This window comes from Ixodes scapularis, unplaced genomic scaffold (assembly GCF_016920785.2).
Source record: "Ixodes scapularis isolate PalLabHiFi unplaced genomic scaffold, ASM1692078v2 PGA_scaffold2__306_contigs__length_199485367, whole genome shotgun sequence".
NCBI lineage: Eukaryota > Metazoa > Arthropoda > Arachnida > Ixodida > Ixodidae > Ixodes > Ixodes scapularis.
In genome coordinates, this window is record NW_024609857.1 from 193,172,035 (window position 1) to 193,193,597 (window position 21,563).

The window sequence follows — 21,563 nt, forward strand, 5'->3', positions numbered from 1 at the left end:
TGTCCACATACGAGCTTAATACGGGTGACGTGCGAAATGTTCCAGTGGCAAGCCGGAGTCCGATATGATGAACCGGATCCAATATCCTTAGTGTGGAAGGTCGTGCCGAACCATAACCAATCACTACATGATCCAGGCTTGACCGAACTAAAGCATTGTACAAACGTAGGAGACATCGCCTGTCAGACCCCCAAGATATATGTGACAGCACCTTAAGGATGTTAGAGGATCGCAAGCACTTCTGCTTTACTTCCTTTAAATCAGACTTGAATGTAAACTTTTTATCAAAGACCATGCCTAAAAATTTCTTTCTGCTTCACCGATATTTCTATGTTATTCAATTGTAAGATTGGGTCCAAAGTCAAGCCTCGTCGCAGGGAAAACGGCACATACACAGTTTTCTCTAGGAAATACTTAAAATCATTTTCATTTGCCCACTGGCTCATTCTGTTAATAGTGAGCTGCAGTTGCCGTTCACAACTGGAGAGGGTGCAGGACAAAAAGATATTTGCACATCTTCCACGTAAAACGAGTATGAAACAGATGACGGTATAACTTGAGCCAGACTGTTCATCTTAACTGTAAATAAGGTGGCACTTAAGACTCCACCTTGGGGAACACTATTTTCTTGTAAGAAGACATTGAATAAAGTCGAGCCTAATCTAACTTGAAATGTACGTTCACTTAAAAAGTTCTGCAAGCAACGAAGCATGCGGCCACGCACTCCACAGTTCTATAGATCTCGGTGGATAACATACCTCCACGTAGTGTCATATGCCTTCTCTAGATCAGAAAACACGGACACGCAATGCTGCCGGTGTACAAAGGCGTCACGTATGACAGTCTCAAGTCAGACAAGATGGTCCATGGTCGACCGTTCAGCCCGAAAGCCACACTGCTTAGTGCCAAAAACGTTTTTCTCGTCCAATCAAAACATAAGGCGGCGATTTATAAGCCTTTCATAAGTTTTCCCCAAGCATCTTGTAAGGGCTATGGGGCGATAGCTTTTAGCCAGAGAGGGATCTCTGGCTACAAGCTACAAGCTACAAGAATGTGGAAAAGCAGCAGCTTCCCAAAGGTAATGGAAGAAAGACAGCAGGTGGGACAAAGATTGATCAGACAGGAGCTTAAGCATCTCGTAGTGAATTCTCTCTGGCCCAGGATCAGACTGCTTTCTTAAGCTGAGAGCGACTTCGAGTTTACACATTGTGAACGGTCTATTGTATGCAACAGAGTTGAAGCCTGACATACTGATTTTCAGATTTTAAGCGGTAGACCGAAACTTTAAAAACTCCGTAATGTAATCGGAAGCACTGCAAACATGCTGAAAATGTTCTGCGAGGAAGTGTGCTTGTCTTGTTAGAGATGCTGAGATTGAAGGGAAAAGTGGAATCCTGAAAGCTAGGTACTGACCGCGAACTTCTTCGATACGATCCCATACTTCTTTAGCAGTAACAATATTATTTAAGGATGAAACATACTTTGTCCATGAAGCCCACTTGGCCTCTTTTCGCGTCCGCCGAGCTGGTGCTCTTTTTTTTTTTTTTTCTTTCCTAAACTCGATCAAATTACGGAAAGTTGGATATCGCCGAAAAGTTCCCCACGCCTTGTTCTGGCTTTTACGAGTGGAAGTGCATCCCGCAATCCACCAGGGCTTGCACCTCCGATGATTTTCTGAGGTTTGTGAAATTGAAGCAGAAGCAGCATTGATAATGCATTCTGTAACGTAAAGTGTCGCGCCCTCAGGAGTCACATGAAGAAACGAGAAGGGATCGAGTGTTGCTTCTGAACCAGAAATAGACCAGTCGGCCTTTTCCAACTTCCATCGCAGAATGCGGGTTGGTATCGTTGAAACTGGTAAAACGCTCTCTAAAATTATGGGTAGATGGTCGCAGCTAAAGGGATTGTCTAAAACGTTCTATAAAAGCATGTAAGTAGAGATGGGGATGATAGTGATATGTTGATTGTTGTAAAAGTGTTGTGGGCAGCACTAAAAATGTTGGTTCTTTCTTATTGAGCAGGCAGATACCAGTTGATAATAAAAGCCTTTCAATACCTCGACCCCGAAAGTCTTGACGAGAGCTTCCCCACAAAGGACGGTGGGTGTTAAAATCACCAAGGATTACAAAAGTTTGGGGAAGTTGTTTGATGAGTGCTTGGAGTTCATGGAGATGCAGTGGAACATTAGGTGGTAAATAGAGTGATGCTAGAGTGATGAGGCGGTCAAGAATGATGCCAACTGCCTCAAGTGAAGTTTGTAAAAAAACTTCGGCACATGCCACTCAACTTTGAACCACCACTGCTGCACCACCCGAAGGGTATGAGGAATGGCGGTCCTCCGTAAACACTTGTTGGTGCCTTAAAACCTGCGTGTGCGAATCACTTAGATAAGCCTGCTGTAGGTAAATAGCAACAGGACGTAGCTCATAAAAAAAATGAATTGATGACATCTATGTTACGCAGAAGGCCGCGACAGTTCCACTGCATAATGCCTCTATGCTTAGCCAGTGCAAAGTGAATATAAAAACTGGTAAAAACTAAAATGAAATAACTATGGCTTAAAATCTTTTTTTTTTTTTGCGTGGGGCGTTTTTCTTTTTTACCGCCTCTTTCTGCTGGCCAGTGCAGTCACTGTTGGCAGAAAGAGAGGAGTCAGATCCAGCGAGGAGACTTTCCTCGCCGGACTTGGGTCCACCCTCGTCCATAGGCTCCTAGGGGGGAGCCGGAGGGAGACCCGGTGGTGTCGGCAGCCTTAACGGCTCACCAGGTTTCTGCAGCGTCGAAACGCGGGGTTGGCTCCGGCCTGGATGGGGTGGGGTGGCAGGGGCGGCGGGGGGTGCCGTCCCCTGCTTCAGGGTGGACGTTGAAGGAACAGCGTCCACCATGCGGTTGGGGTGCGGCGCAGCTGGCACTGTTCCCGCGGGTTTCAGAGGGGACACTGACGGGAGACACACACCCTCTGGAGGGGTCTGTGTTCCCGTCGATGCCATCACGGGTTGTGCGGGTCCCCTGCCCATGACCTCGGCATATCCTCCTTTCGATAGGAAGGAAAAACTATAAAACGTTTTTTCGCCTCATGGTTGGAGGTGTTTTCTGTGGTCTTCAGTGTCAATATTTATTTTTCTTCTTTCCATTTCGGACACGAGCTTGAGTATGCTGGATGACGACCTTCACAGTTGACACATCTTGGTTCGTTCTCGCAACTGTTAGCGACATGCTCTTTACTGGAGCATTTGCGCAAGTATCACTTCCCGCAGCAGCTCCGTGAGCCATGGCTGAACCTTTGGTACTTAAAGGCCCTCTGAGGGTTCGGCACAAAGGGGCGAACACGGCACCGGAGGTAGCCTGCCTTTGTGGCCTCTGGGAGGGTGGTGGTGTCAAGGGTCAGTATAATGTGTCTCGTTTTACGCTCTACACCCTCACGACGAAGGGTGATGCGTCGAGCGGCTACAACTCCTTGGTCTGAAGGGCCTTCGACGAGTTCTTCCTCAGATGAGTTCATTAGGTCGTCCTCTTAGATAACTCCTTGAACTGTATTAAGCCAGGGTGTGGAGTAACATTTACTTTCTGTTCAGGCACAGCATTGAGAGAAAGAAGGGCGCTTCTTTCTGTATAACCTTGCTTTTTGGCGTTGATCTCATCAAGAAGGTCACCGGACGGCATCTTTTTTTGCAGAGTAATCCTTCCCGACGATTTTTTCTAGTACCTTGGCAACTAGGGAAGGGGACAGTTTAGCAAGTGGTTGTTCTTCTTCAGGTTCAGGGGAAATTTTTCGAGTACTTTGGATGTTTCGAGAGTGACTTGAGCTTCGGTGCGACCTCTTTTCAGAGGCCGATCACGAAAAGTTTTGTTGCGCTGACCCATATGAGGTGGGGGAAAATTTCGGTGCCCGGGTGCACCACCCACCACGGAGCACAACAAGGGGTTAGGTAATTTGCCATAGCAAGATGGGTTTGGCTGACTCAATATTTCTACCAGTGCTGCCCGGGCACTATACCCTAGTGTGGTTGCAGCGACAGGACCTGTTTCCACTCAAGGTTGGCCCTTGCCGTCTAAGAAGGTAAAAAAGGAAGGAAGAGAGTTTAGAAGAAAAGAGAAAGAGGAAGGAGGAAAAGTGAAAGAAGGAAGAAGAGGGAGAAGAGGCGACTGACTGAATCTTCCTGGTCGGGCCAAGCCAGGACACCCGTGTACGAGAAGGAGGAAACGAAGCAGTGTATTGCCGCGCGCCAAGTAGGCAGCGCGGCCATGGCCTAACGTCTATCGCGCTTCCCTCCCACGCGAAGGGCCAGTGTTCGGTTTTTGGGAGCGGCGCATCTCTTTGTCTATTCCTGCAGACAAGTATTCTGGTAAATTCGAGAATCCTGTTTCTTGCTCGAGGTCCGAATGTTCTACGCGTAGAACTTTCTACGCCGATTATTCCAGAAGCCCACGCATGTACATAAGGGGCTCCGCATGGTGAGCCACAGTCATTTTCGCCCCAGCGTTCGACTCAGCTCTTTCGCCGACTTCGACGCCCGTGACGCTCTGCTGTTATCATCTGTTTCCTTTTTATTTTTGGGCACACGTTCGCCCCCATTAAACGTTTAGTTTCTTCAGTTATTGTCGCTTCATCACTTGTCATTCGTGACATTTTGGTGGAGGTGCTGGGTAGTGCATTCTATGCCCGTTAAGCGTACCCCTCCGTAGACATCCCGGCCAGGCGACGTGCTCAGCCCCGGAAGGCTACCCTTCGTCGAGGACGCCGAAGCCTGAAGAAGCCGCCGTACCGAAGTCCAACTCCCGGAATCCGGACCCCTGCAGCACAAGGTGAAAAAAGTGAAAGCCGTTTACACCTCCCTGTAACACCGAATTAGAGCGCAGCTCTTGAGGAGGAGGAGGGAAGGGTACTGGGGGGTGAAGTAACCTGGGGGGGTCACGTGACCTTGGGGAGTCACGTGACCATGCCGATGATGTCATCAGTGACGTCACTGATGACGTCATCAGTGATGATGACGATGCGGACTCCGATGACGTCATCAGCGATGATGACGATGACGATGCGGATGTCGGTGACGTCATCAGGGACGTCACTGATGACGTCATCTGTGATGATGACGATGACGATGCGGATGCCCCCCCCCGAAGTCACGTGACCCTGGGGGTGGTCACGTGACCTGGGGGTGTCACGTGACTTCGGGGGGGGGGGTCACGTGACCTCGGGGGGGGGGTCACGAGACCTCGGGGGGTCACGTGACTTCAGGGGGTCACGTGACTTTGGGTGTCACGTGACCTTGGGGTGACCTTGGGGGTCACGTGACCTTGGGATGACCTTGGGGCCACGTGACCTTGGGATGACCTTGGTTACGCCGACGCCGACGCCGACGCCGACGGCGATGGCGACGGCGACGCCGACGGCGACGCCGACGCCGCTCAAGCCGGGAACGGGCCCCTAAGAGCTGCGCTCTTAAAGATGATCCCGACAATGACCACCCCGCCCGTCGTCGTCCTGCCCGTCGCTCCGCGAACGCCTTCTCCCTTCCTCGGCGAGACCAACGAGGACGTCGAAGACTGGATCAACCAGTACGAACGCGTGGCTCGTCACAACGGGTGGAGTGACGAACAGCGCCAGCTGAACCTCTATTTCTCACTTGAAGGGACTGCAAGGCGCTGGTTCGAAAACCGCGAAGCTTCCTTGATTTCATGGGAGCTTTGCAAGAACGAGCTGACGCGTACGTTCGCCAATCAACATCGGAGAGAGAGGGCCGAAGATCTGCTGCAATCCAGGACCCAGCGCCCCAATGAGAGCGTCACGAGCTTCGTGGAAGACGTCTTGCGCCTGAGCTCCCGCGCCGACCCTCAGGCCACCGACGAAAAGAAGCTGCGTATTCTGATGCGCGGGGTGAAGGACGACATCTTCGGTGGACTCGTACGCAACCCACCGACGTCCGTTCTAGGATTCGTCACGGAAGCCACGAGTATCGAGCGTGCTCTTCAAGCCCGGGCCAGTCACTACCAGAGACTACACTGCGTCAGTGTGATTTCGCAGTCCCCTTGCGACCGTGCCCACGACACCACGGGTATTCGTGAACTTATTCGCGACATCGTTAGCCGAGTGCAGCTGTAGCCTCCACCGTGGTAAGGAGAAACTAGCGCCACAAGGCGCCAGTGGCAGAAAGGCGAACATACGTACGGTCGGATACTAAACTCTGTCTCGAAAGACTGCCAGATGGAGCCACCACTGTCGTTGGCGTGCGCCCTCCTCGCCTCCTGCTCCTCTCCCCCCCCCCCCCCCCCCCCCAAATTCCCCTTTTTTTTCTTTTCCTTTTGGTTTGTTTGCTAGACTGGTGTCGCGCCGGCCGCTGCGAGCGGCCAGCACGGCACCGGTCTAGCAGACGAGCCGCGCGCGATATGGTTCGCAACAACTGCACTTCGCGTGATATTACCAGTGCAACAAAACAGAAACAGCACGTTCATTGAAATGTATTTTTTATTGAACACGATTCAAATGAGTTGCGGCATTTCAAACACGTATCTACAAACTCCGTTGGCAGTCCTCCGTTCTCCAAGGAGAACCAAGAACTGTAGTAGGCAGTAGACGCAGTAAAAGTTGTGAAATAGGTAGGACAAAATTAATTATTTTAATGTACAAACTAAAAGAAAACACTTATCATCGAATTATCTGAATGGCTCTATAAGCAACTCCCAAAAACAAAAATTGTGAATACCCAAACAAACAAATCAACACCGAAATAAAGCAAAAGGCTTGCAGGTGAGCTGCATAAGAATGAACAATATATAAACCATAAACACACTCGCTAATAGGCAATGCAATTAAGAAAGAAACAAAAATACTGTTTTGGAGTGACTACTACATCTCTAAGTGTAGGCGCTTTTCGGTACTCTATTCTAAGATATAAAAAGTTAAAAACGAAGCTATCAAATTAACTGAAGATTGCCCTGACAGCAACTCACCTGGAGGAACAAGTCGTTCCAGCAACGGATTCGCAACAAGAACGGTGGGGCACGCGTTTTCCCACAAACGAATCTTCCTACAGCTTGCAAACACGGTAACGCCGAAGTGCTCGCTGCACAAACGACGCTGACGCAGCTTGCTCGTCGGCAGGCCGGCAGGCTTCCGAAGTCCTGGCGATTTGCATACGCAATTCATTTCGATGCTGTAATTAAAAAATCGAGCTTCGAACGCTAACAAAAAAAGTTTGATATAGAGGTTCACCTGAGCCTGAGATTGAGCACTCCGAGTTCTTTTGAACAATTGTTACACCAATTTATCCGCGCTGTAGACTCCGCAATACGCCGTCATGAGGCACGCAAAACACTCGGCAGAATCTCTGTCAAATTAGAGACGTACGTCTCCAATAATTATAAGCGCGCAGCAGCGTTGCACCGTACTGCTAGTACTTCCGTAAAATCCGCACTTTCGATTTCAGCACGCGCGGAACGGTTTGAAAACTTGAAGTGACAAGCGAGCGCAAACAAAACAAAAAAGACAAAAACGGTCGTTGCGGTCGTTTCCCCTCGCTCTTTCTGATTGGTCGAAAGAGCCCAGAGTGCTTCACTTTCGGTAGCGAAGATCATATACACGTCGCCAGCGCTCAAAACCATAACGGCGAATATGAGCATAACAGTTTGGTCGGAGTCGGCTGGGTAGACCTGCGAATCTGCTCTTTGCATGGACGTACGAGAGAGAAGCCAGCGACGCGGCGCCCCTATCGGCCCAACCGGGAACTCCGTTAGTTGCATTCGGCTGACATCGTCCGGGAGGAGCTTAAGAAGCTGCTGCCGACTGCTCAGAGCCCGGCCTCAATCTCCATCGAGGAGTACCTTCGACGCTCGCCCTCCCCAGTGTCGTCTCTCCGCCGTGAAGCCCGCTCCCCTTCGCCACGCCGTTCAGCGTCTCCAGCGCCACGACCCCGCCGAGAAAGCCTGTCTCCCCTGCGTCGTCGGGAAAACTAAGTGCGGCAACGCCTGGAGGTGACGTTGCCGAAAACGACGAAAGCAAAGAGCCTCCAAGAACGCCGGAGCACTTCTACTTTCCCGACGCCCCCCAGCGCACCGACGCCCCTGCAACAATGTCCAACAACCTAAACGTTGTTATCGACGGCCTCGACGCATCGGCACTCGTGGACACCGGGGCAGACTACTCAGTCTTGACTGGAAGGCTCTTTCGCCGCCTGCGAAAAGTGACAACGGCGTGGGATGGACCTCAAATACGTACCGCCGGAGGGCATCTCATCACACCAGTCGGAAGATGCACCGCTCGCGTCGAGATCCACAGTGACACGTCGCCTGTGAAATTCGTCCTTCTAGAAGACTGTGCCAGAGACGTCATTCTCAGCATGGACTTTCTGTGTGAATATGGTGCCGTCATCGACCTTGGTGAAAACAGATTGACCCTTCGGACGCCTGTTCCACCTTCAGAGAAACCCCAAACAGCGTCAACCACCGTCCGAGTCGCTGCCGACCACGTGAACCTGCCACCGCGATCAAGTGTTGTACCCGTCGTGACCAATGCAGCTACCTGCGGCGAAGTTGTTCTGGAAAGCAGCCTTCAATTTCTCCTAGGAAGAGGAATAGGCGTCGCAAGAAAAGTGACCAAACTTCAGGATGGGCGCACCGTGGTCCTCGTGACAAACTTCCGAAAAGAAACGCAACACATTACAAAAGCTACTGCTGTGGGCCACGTTGAGGAACTTCGGAACTCCGTTGAAATCGCCGCGATTGCTGAAGAATCATCGCCAGCTCAGCAGGACACTACACCGCCAGCGCAGCTTGACATTGGTCCCAAGCTTCCATGCCCAAAACGCCCTCCTCGCCGAATACAGCGACTGCTTCGCGACGTCGTCGACGGTGCGCCAAACCACCGTTGCGAAGCATCGCATCGTCACCGAGGACGACGTGCTCCCTCTGCACCGATCGCCGTACGGAGTCTCCGTAAAAGAACGTGAGGTCATTCAACAGCAAGTGGAAGAAATGCTGAACGGCGACATAATCTAGCCTTCAAGCAGTCCGTGGGCCTCTCCAGTCGTGCTGGTTAGGAAGAAGGACGGAACGCTTAGGTTCTGCGTTGACTACCGGCAGCTGAACGCGGTGACGAAGACGTCTATCCACTTCCCCGCATCGACGACACTCTAGACCGGCTGCGCCACTCTCGATATTTCTCATCGATGGACCTAACGAGCGGCTACTGGCAGATCGATGTCGACGGACGGGACCGAGAGAAGACAGCTTTCGTCACTCCGGATGGCCTGTACGAGTTCAAGGTGATGCCTTTGGGCCTATGCACGGAGCCGGCAACATTCCAGCGTGTCATGGACACAGTACTGGCAGGGCTGAAATGGCAGAGCTGTCTCGTCTACCTTGACGACGTCGTAGTGTTTCGGATGATTTCGACGAGCACTTGAGGCGACTCCGAGCTGTTCTTCAAGCCATTTAGACCGCCGGACTCACACTAAAGCCGTCAAAGTGCCGGTTCGCCTATGACGAACTGAAGTTCCTAGGCCACGTGGTTAGTAAAGAAAGTGTCCGCCCAGACCCCGAGAAGGCTCGCGCCGTTGCGGCATTTCCAGCGCCGACAGATAAGACGGCCGTGCGAAGATTCCTTGGACTTTGTGCCTATTATCGACGCTTCGTTCGGGATTTCGCAAGGATTTCCGCACCACTTACAAATCTCACGAAGGACGCCGAGAATTTCGAATGGGCCGAGGAGCAGCAGCATACATTCGAAGAGCTGAAACGACGACTCCAGACCCCTCCTCTGCTTGGACATTTCGACCAGTATGCGGAAACAGAAATTCACACGGACGCAAGTAACGCGGGAATGGCCGCAGTACTGGTCCAAGGGCAAGAAGGCATCGAGCGAGTCATCGCCTACGCAAGTCGGACACTGTCCAAGGCGGAGAAAAATTACTCCACGACTGAGAAAGAATGCCTTGCGGTCTTCTGGGCAATCACGAAGTTTCGTCCGTACTTGTACGGGAGCCCGTTCCGTGCAGTCACGGACCGCCACTCGCTCTGCTGGCTTGCGAGCCTGAAGCACCCGTCAGGACGCCTCGCTCGATTAGGAGCCTCCTACTACAAGAGTTCAACATGACAGTTGTCTACAAGTCAGGCCGCAAGCACAGCGACGCCGACTGCCTGTCCAGAGCCCCCGTCAAAACCCCTTCCGGCTGTAGTGACGACAATGACGAGGAGTGCTTCCTAGGAGCGGTGAACACCGACGATATGGCACGACGTCAGCGGGACGATCCTGAGCTGCGCGCATTAATCGAGCACCTAGAAAGGGGCGGGAGTACCGTGCCACGTGTCTTCTCACGAGTACTGCCGACCTTCGCCATTCCACCAAGGTGCACTCTAGAAAGAGAACTTCGGCGACAACAACACACCGTGGTTGCTTATAATCCCGAGTGACCTTCGAGAGGAGATCTTTCAAGCCTGCCACGATGACCCAACTTCCGGACACCTTGGTTACAGCCGGACACTGGCCCGTATTCGTGAAAAGTATTACTGGCCCAAGCTCCCCAAGACCGTCCACCTATACACGCGATCATGCCACGAGTGCCAGCGACGCAAGAAACCTCCGACGAGGCCGGCCGGACTCCTGCAGCCCGTTTCTCCTCCAATTGCACCCTTCCAGCAGATCGGAATGGATCTACTTGGTCCTTTTCCGCCTTCGACGTCGGGGAACCGCTGGATCATCGTCGCCACAGATTATCTCACGCGGTACGCCGAAACGAACTTTGGGGACTGCTGTGGAAGTTGCCAAGTTTTTCATTGAGTCCATCGTCCACTGGCACGGCGCTCCAGAAGTTCTGATTACAGATCGCGGATCATCGTTCATGGCACAGCTGACCCAAGAAATCCTCCGACTCAGTCACACCAGCCATCGTCGTACAACTGCGTACCACCCGCAGACCAACGGGCTGACGGAACGACTCAACAAGACAATCGCCGATATGATCTCTATGTACGTCGACGAAGAGCACACGACGTGGGACGAGGTGCTGCCCTACATCACGTTCGCCTACAATACGGTGGTTCAAGAGACCACTGGATTCACACCTTTCAGGTGGTACATGGTCGGAAAGTAACGACCATGCTGGATGCGATGCTGCCCCATGAGCCAGCTGACAGTGAGAGCGACGACGCCCAGGTGGTTGCTCAACGGGCCGAAGAGGTCCGCCAGCTCGCCCGACTCCTGATTCAAGACCAGCAACGCGTCGACGCGGGCCGCTACAACCTTCGCCGCAGGGACGTCCACTTCCAGCCCGGAGACAGGGTGCGGGTGTGGACGCCCATCCGTCGCCGCGGCCTCAGTGAGAAATTGCTGAAACGGTAGTTTGGACCATTCAAGGTACTTAGTCGCCTCGGCGACCTGAACTACAAGGTGATGCCCGACGGAACACGAACATCGTAACGCCGCCCACTACGACCTGAGGTCGTCCACGTCGTGCGCCTGAAGCCGTACTACGCTCGATAGGACTGTGGACCTTATGTGCTCCAAAGGACTCTTTAGTTTATCGTTCTTTTTTATTTTGTTTTGTTTTGCATTGCATCGGGGCGATGCACTTTTTAAAAGGGGGAGTAATACCGAGCGCCAAGTAGGCAGCGCGGCCGTGGCCTAACGGTTATCGCGCTTGCCTCCCACGCGAAGGGCCAGGGTTCGATTTCTGAGAGCGGCGCACCTTTTTGTCTATTCCTGCAGACTAGTATTCTGGTAAATTCGAGAATCCTGTTGCTTGTTCGAGGTCTGAATGTTCTACGCGTCGAACTTTTTACGCCGATTATTCCAGAAGCCCACGCATGTACATAAGGGGCTCCGCGTGGCGAGCCACAGTCAGTTTCGCCCCAGCGTTCGACTCTGCTCTTTCGCCGACTTCGACGCCCGCGACGCTCCGCTGTTATCTTCTGTTTCTTTTTTATTTTTGGGCACAAGTTCGACCCCATTAAACGTTTAGTTTCTTCAGTTATTATCGCCTCATCACTTGTCATTCGTGACAGTATTGCCTCACCCGGGGGGCCCCGAAGTGTTCAAACATACACCGGGCTCAGCTCAACCACCAGGGTCCCCTTTTCCCCGGACACGGGTTAAGCCACGCACAGCCAGACGTAGGTGGGCGAACCCGCATGGCTCGGGGTTCGTAGTGACGCCACTCACCAAGCACCTAATAAAATAGGTGCTCCCTGCGTGCGGGTATGGTGGCCCACGTGGCTGGGGTCCGTGGTGATGCTATTCACCAAGCACCTAGCACCTAAGGTGCAGGCGCCCCCTGCAGGGCTCGGGATCCGTGGAGACACAACTTTCCAAACACCTGCTTTCACAGATGCCGCCTGCGGGGATTCCAGTTCTTGCTCTTTATGAACTTCGATGGTCTAAACCGTGTCTGCGTTCGCACCACACACTAATTTCATCAAACGCTGGACGCCTTCGAACGTGCAAACATGTCCGTCACCCGTTTGTCTATGGAAGACGGGGGTCGCCTTCCCAGGGCCGTCATAACCGAAGCCAAGTGTGGCCGAGCAGAACATTTTCCTGCCCGCATACGGTGCACACGACTTGGATCTTCTGCTGGAGTCAATGCAGCACTCTTGTGACTTCGTAAGAAGAGACTGAGCCGAATATAACAATAAAATATGTTCCTTTGCTGGGACGCCTCCTTTGAACGTTCGAATTCTACGAAGAAAGACCGTCATGACTGGCGAGGAGTGTCGGCTGGGAACGCGCTCGACACCGGGCGGGCGCTCTCCCACGCATGCGCGAAGAATGACGAGTCATACGAGGAGATTAATTGGTGCTCTTGTTTGCGTCTTTCCACAACCAATCGCGGCGCCCAAACAGGTGCACCTCTTGGGAGATCACATTTTCCTGGTTGCTGCTCCCTCGCGGCGAACTTCAAATTGTAGCAACACATTCTTAACAGAGGGCGCTAGTGTTTGCTGCGTCTGAGGAGGTAACAAGCAAAGCGCTTCCCCCCTGGCCGGTAGGAGGGTGGTAAAGGGGGTCCTTACCTCCTTTTGGTCCCCTTTTTTCTAAAAGTGTGGTCGTTTTGTGTGAGTGATCAGTGGTTCGTGTTGCTCCAGGTGCTTGAGTGAGACTTTTTGAAGTGAAGTAGTGTGTGTTTGGCAGCTGTCGCAAATGCTAGCAAGCGACGCGGGGTTTCGGCTTCCATAGCGCGGTTTGTTACTTTCGTCTTCCTCTTTGCTTTCTTATCGTGCTTTTGTTTCGCTCTCGCGTGCAAATGCCGACTTTTTGGAGAAGACAGCTTCTGTAAATTGGCGCCGTTACTCTGTAAAGTGGTGCCTGATGAGTGATCGCGACAGCGAGTCTTTCTGCAACCATGTCGCCCCGAAAGATTACAAGCTGAATGCTATTTGGCTGGAGGCAATCGGGCGTTCGCGTAGTGACAAGCGCGTCTAGGCGTGTTCTCGTCATTTCGCTCCGGAGGTCCTCGAGATTTGCATCGGGTGCACCGAACGTCCGGGACCGAGACATAGCTGTTACGTATCACTCCCGGCAGTTTCTTTTTATAGGAAAAACGCTCCAGGTTAGAGACGTAAAACAATACTAAATTTTCGTAATACCGGTAAGAAAGCCTGACTCAAGATATGTTTTCTGGTGTTGCCGCGAGTCTTGAAATCTAGTAATATTGTTTCTTTGAAAAATTGATTGAAATACTTGTGCAACAATTAAAATTAATTCTTACCCCCAAAACTGAAAATAGATTGCACCGGCACTAAACACTGCAATCGAGCAATAGATTGATTGCAATGTTCAACACCAGTGTACTGCATTTCAGCATGATTTATTAAACTTAATGAAAAATATTTATTAAATTTAAGCTAATTAGCTTAATGATCTACATTTGCTTTGTTCAGGGTGTTGATTTAAGAGATGGGTGCTATACCCAGAGACAATTCAAATAATGTATTAAGTACGAGTAATATTTGCTCCGCCTCTCCATGTTTATGCGACAATTGACGGCAGTCACCGGCCAAGTCAGATTCAAAAATAAGACTGCCATATATAGAGATAGTTCGAACTTAGCGTACGTAGAGAGGGGCGGGGGTCCGATGTCGGCTGCGTCGTTACTGTTGTGTAGGTGGTGTTTGCTTATGTGTTCTGTGCATTCTGTGTGTTCAGTGATGTATTTGCACCTTCGAGGTAGCGTTCAGAAGTCCAGAGAATTTGAAAAAAAGACAATTCAGAGCGCGCTGGCACAAGAGATATACGAAAACCCATACACCCTTCTTAAGCAGACCATATAAATGGCTAAATACACCAAAGGAAAAGTCATAGGCAGCTGTAGCATGCTGGCTATAGTGAGCCAGCCATTAGAACAGCCAAAGAGCGCTATGGCTGGACGGTGATGGGCAAAGCTAGAGGCCCGTAAAGACGACCATAAATAATGCTAAAGACAGACATAGACAATTCTTTAGCTAAATGGGCCAAATAGCTAAAGCCGGCCATTCAAAGAATTTTCTATAGCTGACCATAGTACATTTTTGTATGGGAACAGTACGACCGAGAGGCCCGCCATAACAGGTGGACACCGGAACTGTGTCTTCAGAATGTTTACTTCGCCCTGGAAGAAACCGCGCGGAACTGGTTCAAGAACCACGAAGCATCGATCACATCCTGGGAGCAACTCAAGGCTGAGTTACGAAGAACATTCACCTCCAACAATAAAGAGAACGCTCCGAAGACCTTGTTCAAGCGAGGGTTCAAGGCCCTAACGAGAGCGTTGTTAGCTTTGTTCGAAGACGTTCTTCGACTGAGGAGCCACACTGATCCTGACGCCCCTGAAGCAAAGAAGCTGAAGGTTCTAATGAGGGGCGAAGGAAACTATCTTCGGAGGCCTTGTGCGGAACCCACCAAGGACCATCGAGAGTTTCATTACGGAAGCCACGAACATCAGGCCTGTTCTGCAAGCCCGAGCCAGCCACAAACAGAGGCTACCCAGCGTCAGCGCGGTCCCGCAGTCCCCTTGTGACCTTGCCCACGGCAGCCCAGGTATTCGTCAGCTGATTTGCGACGTAGTCCGGGAGGAGAAGCTTCTGCCGACTGCTAAGCGCCCGGCCTCAATCTCCATTGCCGAGGTTGTTCGAGACGAGGTTCAGCGAGCGTTCCTGCCGAATGCCCCTGCCACCGTGACCGCAGCCGATGAGCCGACGCTGACCTACGCCGCAGTGGCCCGACGACCGTCGCCAGCTTCTCAACATTACCCGATGGCTCCAAGACGAGACTCACCAACGCAGGCGTACCCCCGACGCAACGACGAAGGACTTCAGTACGACCGCCGAGACCAACCGGCGCCAAGGAAAACCGACATGTGGAGAACAGCGGATCGACGAGCCAACTGCTATCATTGCGGTGAAGCCGACCACATTTACCGTCGATGCTTCTACCGACAATTGGGGCTGCGTGGGTTCCACCCGAACGAGCCACGCCCCAGGTACGGCGAACGCCTTCGCGATATCGCGGAGTATCTCCTGTATCAGTCAGCGAGGCATCCGGTTCAGCGGGTAGGAAGCAAGTGGTTCGTCTTTATTGTCGTCTTTCACTCAGTGTGGCGGTGGCGCTAATATCAAGACTGTTACATCTCCCTTTCTTTGGACTATGAAAAACCAACAAGAAATACATACGAAGATAAACAAAATACACAAAACATGAAATATAAAAAGCAATAACTCAAAAGCCCGTTAAGCTTGCTGCTGGAAGTTCTGATCGTTGCTCAGCCTTTGGGGTCGCCGCACAGTTCGGGTTGATGTCCGTGCAACACATGGTGTAAGTTCACTAGCCCGATCATCCTCTGTTCTCGCTGCGGAGTTGACTGCAGCTGGGGAGATGGTCGGAGTTCTCGTTGAGGTAGCGACTGTGGTTGGGATGGCTGGATCATCATGCTGCACTGTGGGGGTCAATGCAGCCGGTGCAGCTTGAATGCTGGTCAGGGCACAGGCTGGGGAATCCTCCAGGTGCTCCTCAAAGTAATCGGAACTCTGCAGGTCTTCATTCGTCGGTCGCAGGTGTCCTCTGTTGCGTCGATATTCCCGGCCATCCTGCGTGGCAACCAGTGAAGAACGAGGCGCCACGTTCCTTAACACTTGGCCTTTTGTGACCCACTGTACTTTGTCCCTCAGACATACCACGTCACCTTCCCGTAGTGGCTTCAAAAAACATCCTTTGGTGTTATCCTGTGTGTGTTTTATGGCCGGTTTTGAAACTGCTGGCGTGAAGTCAGGAAGCCGGGACCTAATGCGGCGTCCCATTAGAAGCTCGCTGGGGCACCGGCCATCCTCCAGGGGTGTAGACCTGTAACCAAGCAATTCCAGCCAGAAGTCTTCATTAGCTTCAGCAGTTTTCCGCAGTATTCGCTTTACCACTTGCACACCCTTTTCTGCAAGTCCGTTGGAAAGTGGAAAATGCGGACTGGACGTGGTGCGCTTAAAATCATACTTCAAAGCGAAACTCTGGAACTGACGTGACGAGAACTGTGGACCGTTGTCGCTGCACACCTCTAGAGGTATTCCGTGTCTAGCAAACATGCTGCTTAATGTCCAAATAACAGTTTCTGCTGTTGCCTCTCTGAGCCTCTCTACCTCTGGGAAGTTGGAAAAGGCATCATAGGCAACTAGGTACGTGTTCCCCGCCTGCTCAAAGAGGTCAACACCAACACGCGTCCATGGTAAGCCTGGAACCTCACGCATCATTAGTGGCTCGTTCGGTTGCTTGTACGCAAACTGTTGACAGATTGAGCACCGGTGAATCATTCTCGTGATATCTTCGTTAATGCCGGGTCAGAAAACTAGCTGTCTTGCTCGTGCTTTACACTTATTGATACCAAGATGGCCATCGTGTATCCTCTCGAGTATTCGCTGGCGCATGGTCTCTGGGATGACCACCTTTACGCCCTTAAACAAAACTCCGGATACCTCTGTTAATTCCCCGGTGAAAGGTTTGCACTGTCCATGAATAGGGAGGTTTGCTCGGAGACAGTTAATTACGTTCGTAAGGACAGTGTCCCCAGCAGTTTCACGCACGAGCTGAATCTCAGTTGCTTCGCTTACGAGGCTGTGCTGAAGCTCCAATGCATGCAGCTCAACATCGGTTAGTTCTGTGCCGCTTGACTGCCCAGAGGGAAGTGCTCTCGAAAGGACGTCTGGAACCACCAACTCTCTGCCAGGGATGTACGTCAGCTGGAACTCATACTTCATTAGCCTCAAGAAGAAACGCTGCAAGCGCAGTGGCATATCTCCTACACTTTTTTTGCGATCGCAATCAGAGGCTTATGGTCAGTTTCCGCTATAACTGGCCGTCCGTACACAAAGTGGTGGAATTTTTCAAGACTCCAAGAGCTCTTTCTCAATTTGCGAATAGCATGTTTCCGCACTAGAAAATACTCTTGAAGCGTAGGCCACTGGTTTCCATCCCTCAACATGTCGTTGTAAGAGCGCCGCGCCTATCCCATATTTTGAAGCATCCGAAGATACTTTCGTGGGTTTTGCCGGATCAAAGAGTGCGAGCACTGGGGTTGTAGATATGAGATTTTTCAAATGTTCCCATTCCCTTTGGTGTGCGTCAGACCACTCGAACACTGAGCTGTCTTTAATAACTCCGCGCATTAACGTTGTCCTCAAGGACAAGTTAGGCAAAAATTTACCAAAGTAGTTTGTAAATCCCGATAATCTTTGCACTTCTTTCTTACTTACTGGTTGTGGAAAATTGTGAATGCCCTTAACGAGTGTTGGGCTTGGGGAGATACCATTTTCATTGATAACGTACCCCAAGAGCTCAATTTCCTTGCGGGCGAGTTTGCACTTGCTCATGTTGAACGTGAGACCCTCTTGACTGGCTCTCTGCATTACAACGCGTAATCTGTCATTGTGCTCGGCCTGTGTTCTACCCCACACCAGGATGTCATCGATGTACACTCGAACTCCAGGTAAACCCTCAAGCATTTGAGACATGTTCTTTTGAAATACTTCTGGTGCAGAAGCTATTCCAAACGGTAGCCGGAGGTACTGGTATCTTCCAAATGAAATAGCAAATGTGCAGATTCTCGTGGTCTGATCATCTAACGGTATTTGGTGAAACCCGGAATTTGATTCGAGGGTTGAAAACCATCATGCATCAGAGAGCTCTGCCTCAATGTCTTCCCTTTTGGGAAGTTGGTAATGCTCTCGCTTCACCCACTCGTTTATGTTCCGGGGATCCAGACATACCCTGAGCTGTCCGTCTTTTTTTAGCGCAATAACCAAAGGACTCACCTAGTCAGTTGGCTCATCCACTTTCCGGATAACGTTGGCGGCGGTTAAGCGCTGCAGCTCTCTCTCCAGCGGCTGCCGTAAAGCTTGGGGGACTCGCCGGGCTGCTTGCACCGTTGGCGTGGCTCCTTCCTTCAGCACCATGTGGTATGCCCGTTTCACACAACATAACCCCTGGAACACCTCGGGGAATTCGGAGGTCACTGCACTCAAGTTATCGCAGGAAACTGCCGAAACACGATTCACGAGTCCAAGGAGTTCACTGGCCTGGAGACCGAGAATGGGAGCCCGCGACTTTTTTACAATGAAGAACTCAATGAGTTCTTTTGTGTTGTTGCACTCCACAGTCAAGGATGCTTTTCCTGCGTGTGCAATTACGCAAAACTGCCGTGCTCCTTCGCAAATCCGCACTCCTGCCTGCTCGTTTCCACCACGACAGTGGCAACAAGTTTGCTTGGGCTCCAGTATCAATCTTCAGCATGATATCCTTATCAGCTACCTTCGCCGGTATCATCTTCTCTGCTTGATTACTTGCAGAAGTGCGTGCTCCCACCTCCAGAATTTCAAAGTCCCTCCCGGTATCCGCGGCTTGAACGTCGTTTCCGTTAGTTATCGCGTTCACTCGTTGCTTCGGACAGCAAAACGCGAAATGACCTTGGCGATGGCATCTCCTGCATCCCTTTCCTGTTGCTGGACAGCATGTTCTTTGTGAATGAAGTTACACTTCTGACAGCGGTCTCGTCTAGGTGGTGCTTCCACTGGCACCGTCGAACGTCTTTTAGTTGTCTGGGGAATACTGAGAACGGACTCTTCTGGCTTGTCCCAAACATTGTTTTGTTTTTCTGCTATTTCGTTCGCTTTACACATGTCCTCTGCTCTGGTAAGCGATAAGTCCTGCTCTCGCAACAGTCTTTGACGTAGTTTTTTGTTCGATATACCATACACTATCAGATCTCTGATCATCGAGTCTGCCAAACTGCTAAATTCGCAGGTCTTAGCCTTCAACAAAAGGTCTCTGTAGAATTGCTCAAACAGCTCACCTTCTGCTTGCTCTCGCATCCTGAATACGTAACGCTCGTACGTTTCGTTCTTCTTGGGAGAACAGTAGTTATGAAACTTTTCTACCACGGCCTCGTAGGTTTGCTCCCCCTCGACGTTGAAGGTGTCGTAGACTTCCACGGCCTGCTCCCCGGCAACATGCAGCAACAACGTGATCTTCTGTCCCTCCTTCCTTTTGGCGGGTGGCTCCGTAGCCGTCATGAAGATTTCGAACCGTTGCTTGAAACGCCTCCAGTTCTCAGCAACGTTGCCTGAAAACTGGAGCGGCTCCGGCGGTTTCAGTCCTTCCATGGCTGAGGCTACCGCAGGGCTTGTGATGACGTTCGAACGACTTCTGACACCATGTATCAGTCAGCGAGGCATCCGGTTCAGCGGGTAGGAAGCAAGTGCTTCGTCTTTATTGTCGTATTTCACTCAGTGTGGCGGTGGCGCTAGTATCAAGACTGTTACATCTCCGACGCTCGCCTTCCTCAGCGCCGTCTCTCCGCCATAAAGCCCGCGGCACATCCCCATGACATTCAGCGTCCCCAGCGCCACGACCCCGCCAATTGAGCCTGTCTCCCCTGCGTCGCAGGGAAATCTAAGTGCGGCAACGCCTGGAGGAGACGTTGCCGAGGACAACCGAAGCAAAGAGCCTCTAAGAACGCCGGAGCGCTCCCACTCACCCGACGCCAGGAAACGCAACAACGCCCCTGCAAGGGTGCCCAACAACCTGGACGTTGTTATCGACGGCCACGACGCATCGGTTCTCGTGGACACCGGAGCAGGCTACTCAGTCTTGAGTGGGAATCCCTCTCGCCGCCTTCGAAAAGTCACGACGCCGTGGGATATACCTCAAATACGAACCGCCGGAGGACACCTCATTACACAAGTCGGGAGATGCACTGCTCACGTTGAGATCACGCTGAGACGTGCCCTGTCAAGTTCGTCGTTCTGCAAGACTGTGCGAGGGACGTTATCCTCGGAATAGGCTCTCTTTGCGAGTATGGCGCAGTCATCAACCTCGGGGCAGACCAGTTGAAGCTGCGAAAACCTGTTCTGCCGCCGGTGGAGACCAACACGACGTTAACCGCGATCCGAGTTATTACCGATCATGTGAACCTGCCACCGCGGTCGAGCGTTTTCGTAACCGTCATAACCCTACGCAGCCATGCACGGTGAAGCTCTTTTGGAAGGCAGCGTCCAAATGCTCTTTGAAAAAGGAATTGGTAAAAAGGAGCCGCAGCACCTAACGAAGGGTGCCACCTACCGTGGACCACGTCGAGGAGCTTCAGGCGCCAGCCGTGGTCGCCGCAATCGCTTAGAAAACCCTGTCGTCCCAGCAGATGAGCACGCCGTAACCGCAGCTCGACATCGACCTCGAGCTCCCAGCTCATAAGCGGCGGCAACTGGTTGATCCCCTCGCCGAATACAATGACTGTTTTGCCACGTGGTCGAAAGTTCGTCAAACAGCAATGGCGAAACATCGTATTGTTACCGACGACGACGCGCTCCCTGTCTACCAGTCACTGTATCGAGTCTCCTTAGAGGAAAGGAGGGTGATTCAAGATCAAGTCCAGGAAATGCTCGGCGACGACATCATTCAACCTTCAAGAAGTTCGCGGGCAGCCCCAGTAGACTAGTCCTTCTAAAGAAGGGAGGAACCCTGGCGTTGTGCGTGGACTATCGTCGAGTGAACGCTGTGACTAAGAAGGACGTCTATCCGCTCTCCCGCCTCGACGATACCTTAGACCGACTGCACCAATCCCGATATTTTTCGTCGATGGACCTGAAGAATGGTTACTGGCAGGTTGAAGTCGACGAACGGGACCGCGAGAAAACCGCTTTCGCCGCACCCGACGGACTGAACCAGTTCAAAGGGATGCCGTTCGGTCTTTGCACAGCACTAGCCACCTTCCAGCGTGTCATGGATAACGTGCTGGCAGGTCTGAAATGACAGCGCTGGCTCATCTACCTGAATGATGTCGTGGTATTTTCAAGGAATTTCGACGAAGACCTGAGACGACTCCGAGCCGTGCTTCAAGCCATCAAGACCGCAGGCCTGTCACTCACGGCAACAAAGTGTCGGTTCGCTTATGATGAACTGAAGTTCTTTGGCCACGTCGTGAACAACAAAGGTTGTCTCCCTGACCCCGAGAAGACCCGTTGCGTTAGCTGCTTTCACGCCGCCGTTTGAAAAGAAGGCCGTAAGAAGATTTCTTGTACCCTGTGCCTCCTACAGACGGTTTGTCCGGGACTTCGCTAAG

The 21,563-nt window shown here is 51.7% G+C and overlaps 1 protein-coding gene across 1 annotated transcript; it reads right to left on the reverse strand.

Moving 5' to 3' along the window:
• Window positions 1-15,696: 15,696 nt before the first annotated feature.
• LOC115323175 lies at window positions 15,697-18,959 on the reverse strand. The gene is made up of 2 exons (XM_029983524.2): window positions 18,913-18,959; window positions 15,697-16,306 (listed from the first exon to the last, which is right to left on the reverse strand). Exons 1-2 carry the CDS (start codon window positions 18,957-18,959, stop codon window positions 15,697-15,699), a joined length of 657 nt encoding a protein of 218 aa, XP_029839384.2.
• Window positions 18,960-21,563: the final 2,604 nt, after the last annotated feature.

Bases quoted from the DNA above. Each gene is read 5' to 3' on its own strand.
- LOC115323175 (XM_029983524.2), bottom strand. From the start codon at position 18,959: ATGCTGTCCAGCAACAGGAAAGGGATGCAGGAGATGCCATCGCCAAG. The intron at 16,307-18,912 runs GTCATTTCGCGT...GCTTGGTTACAG, and splicing joins CAGGAGATGCCATCGCCAAG to GTCTACACCCCTGGAGGATG.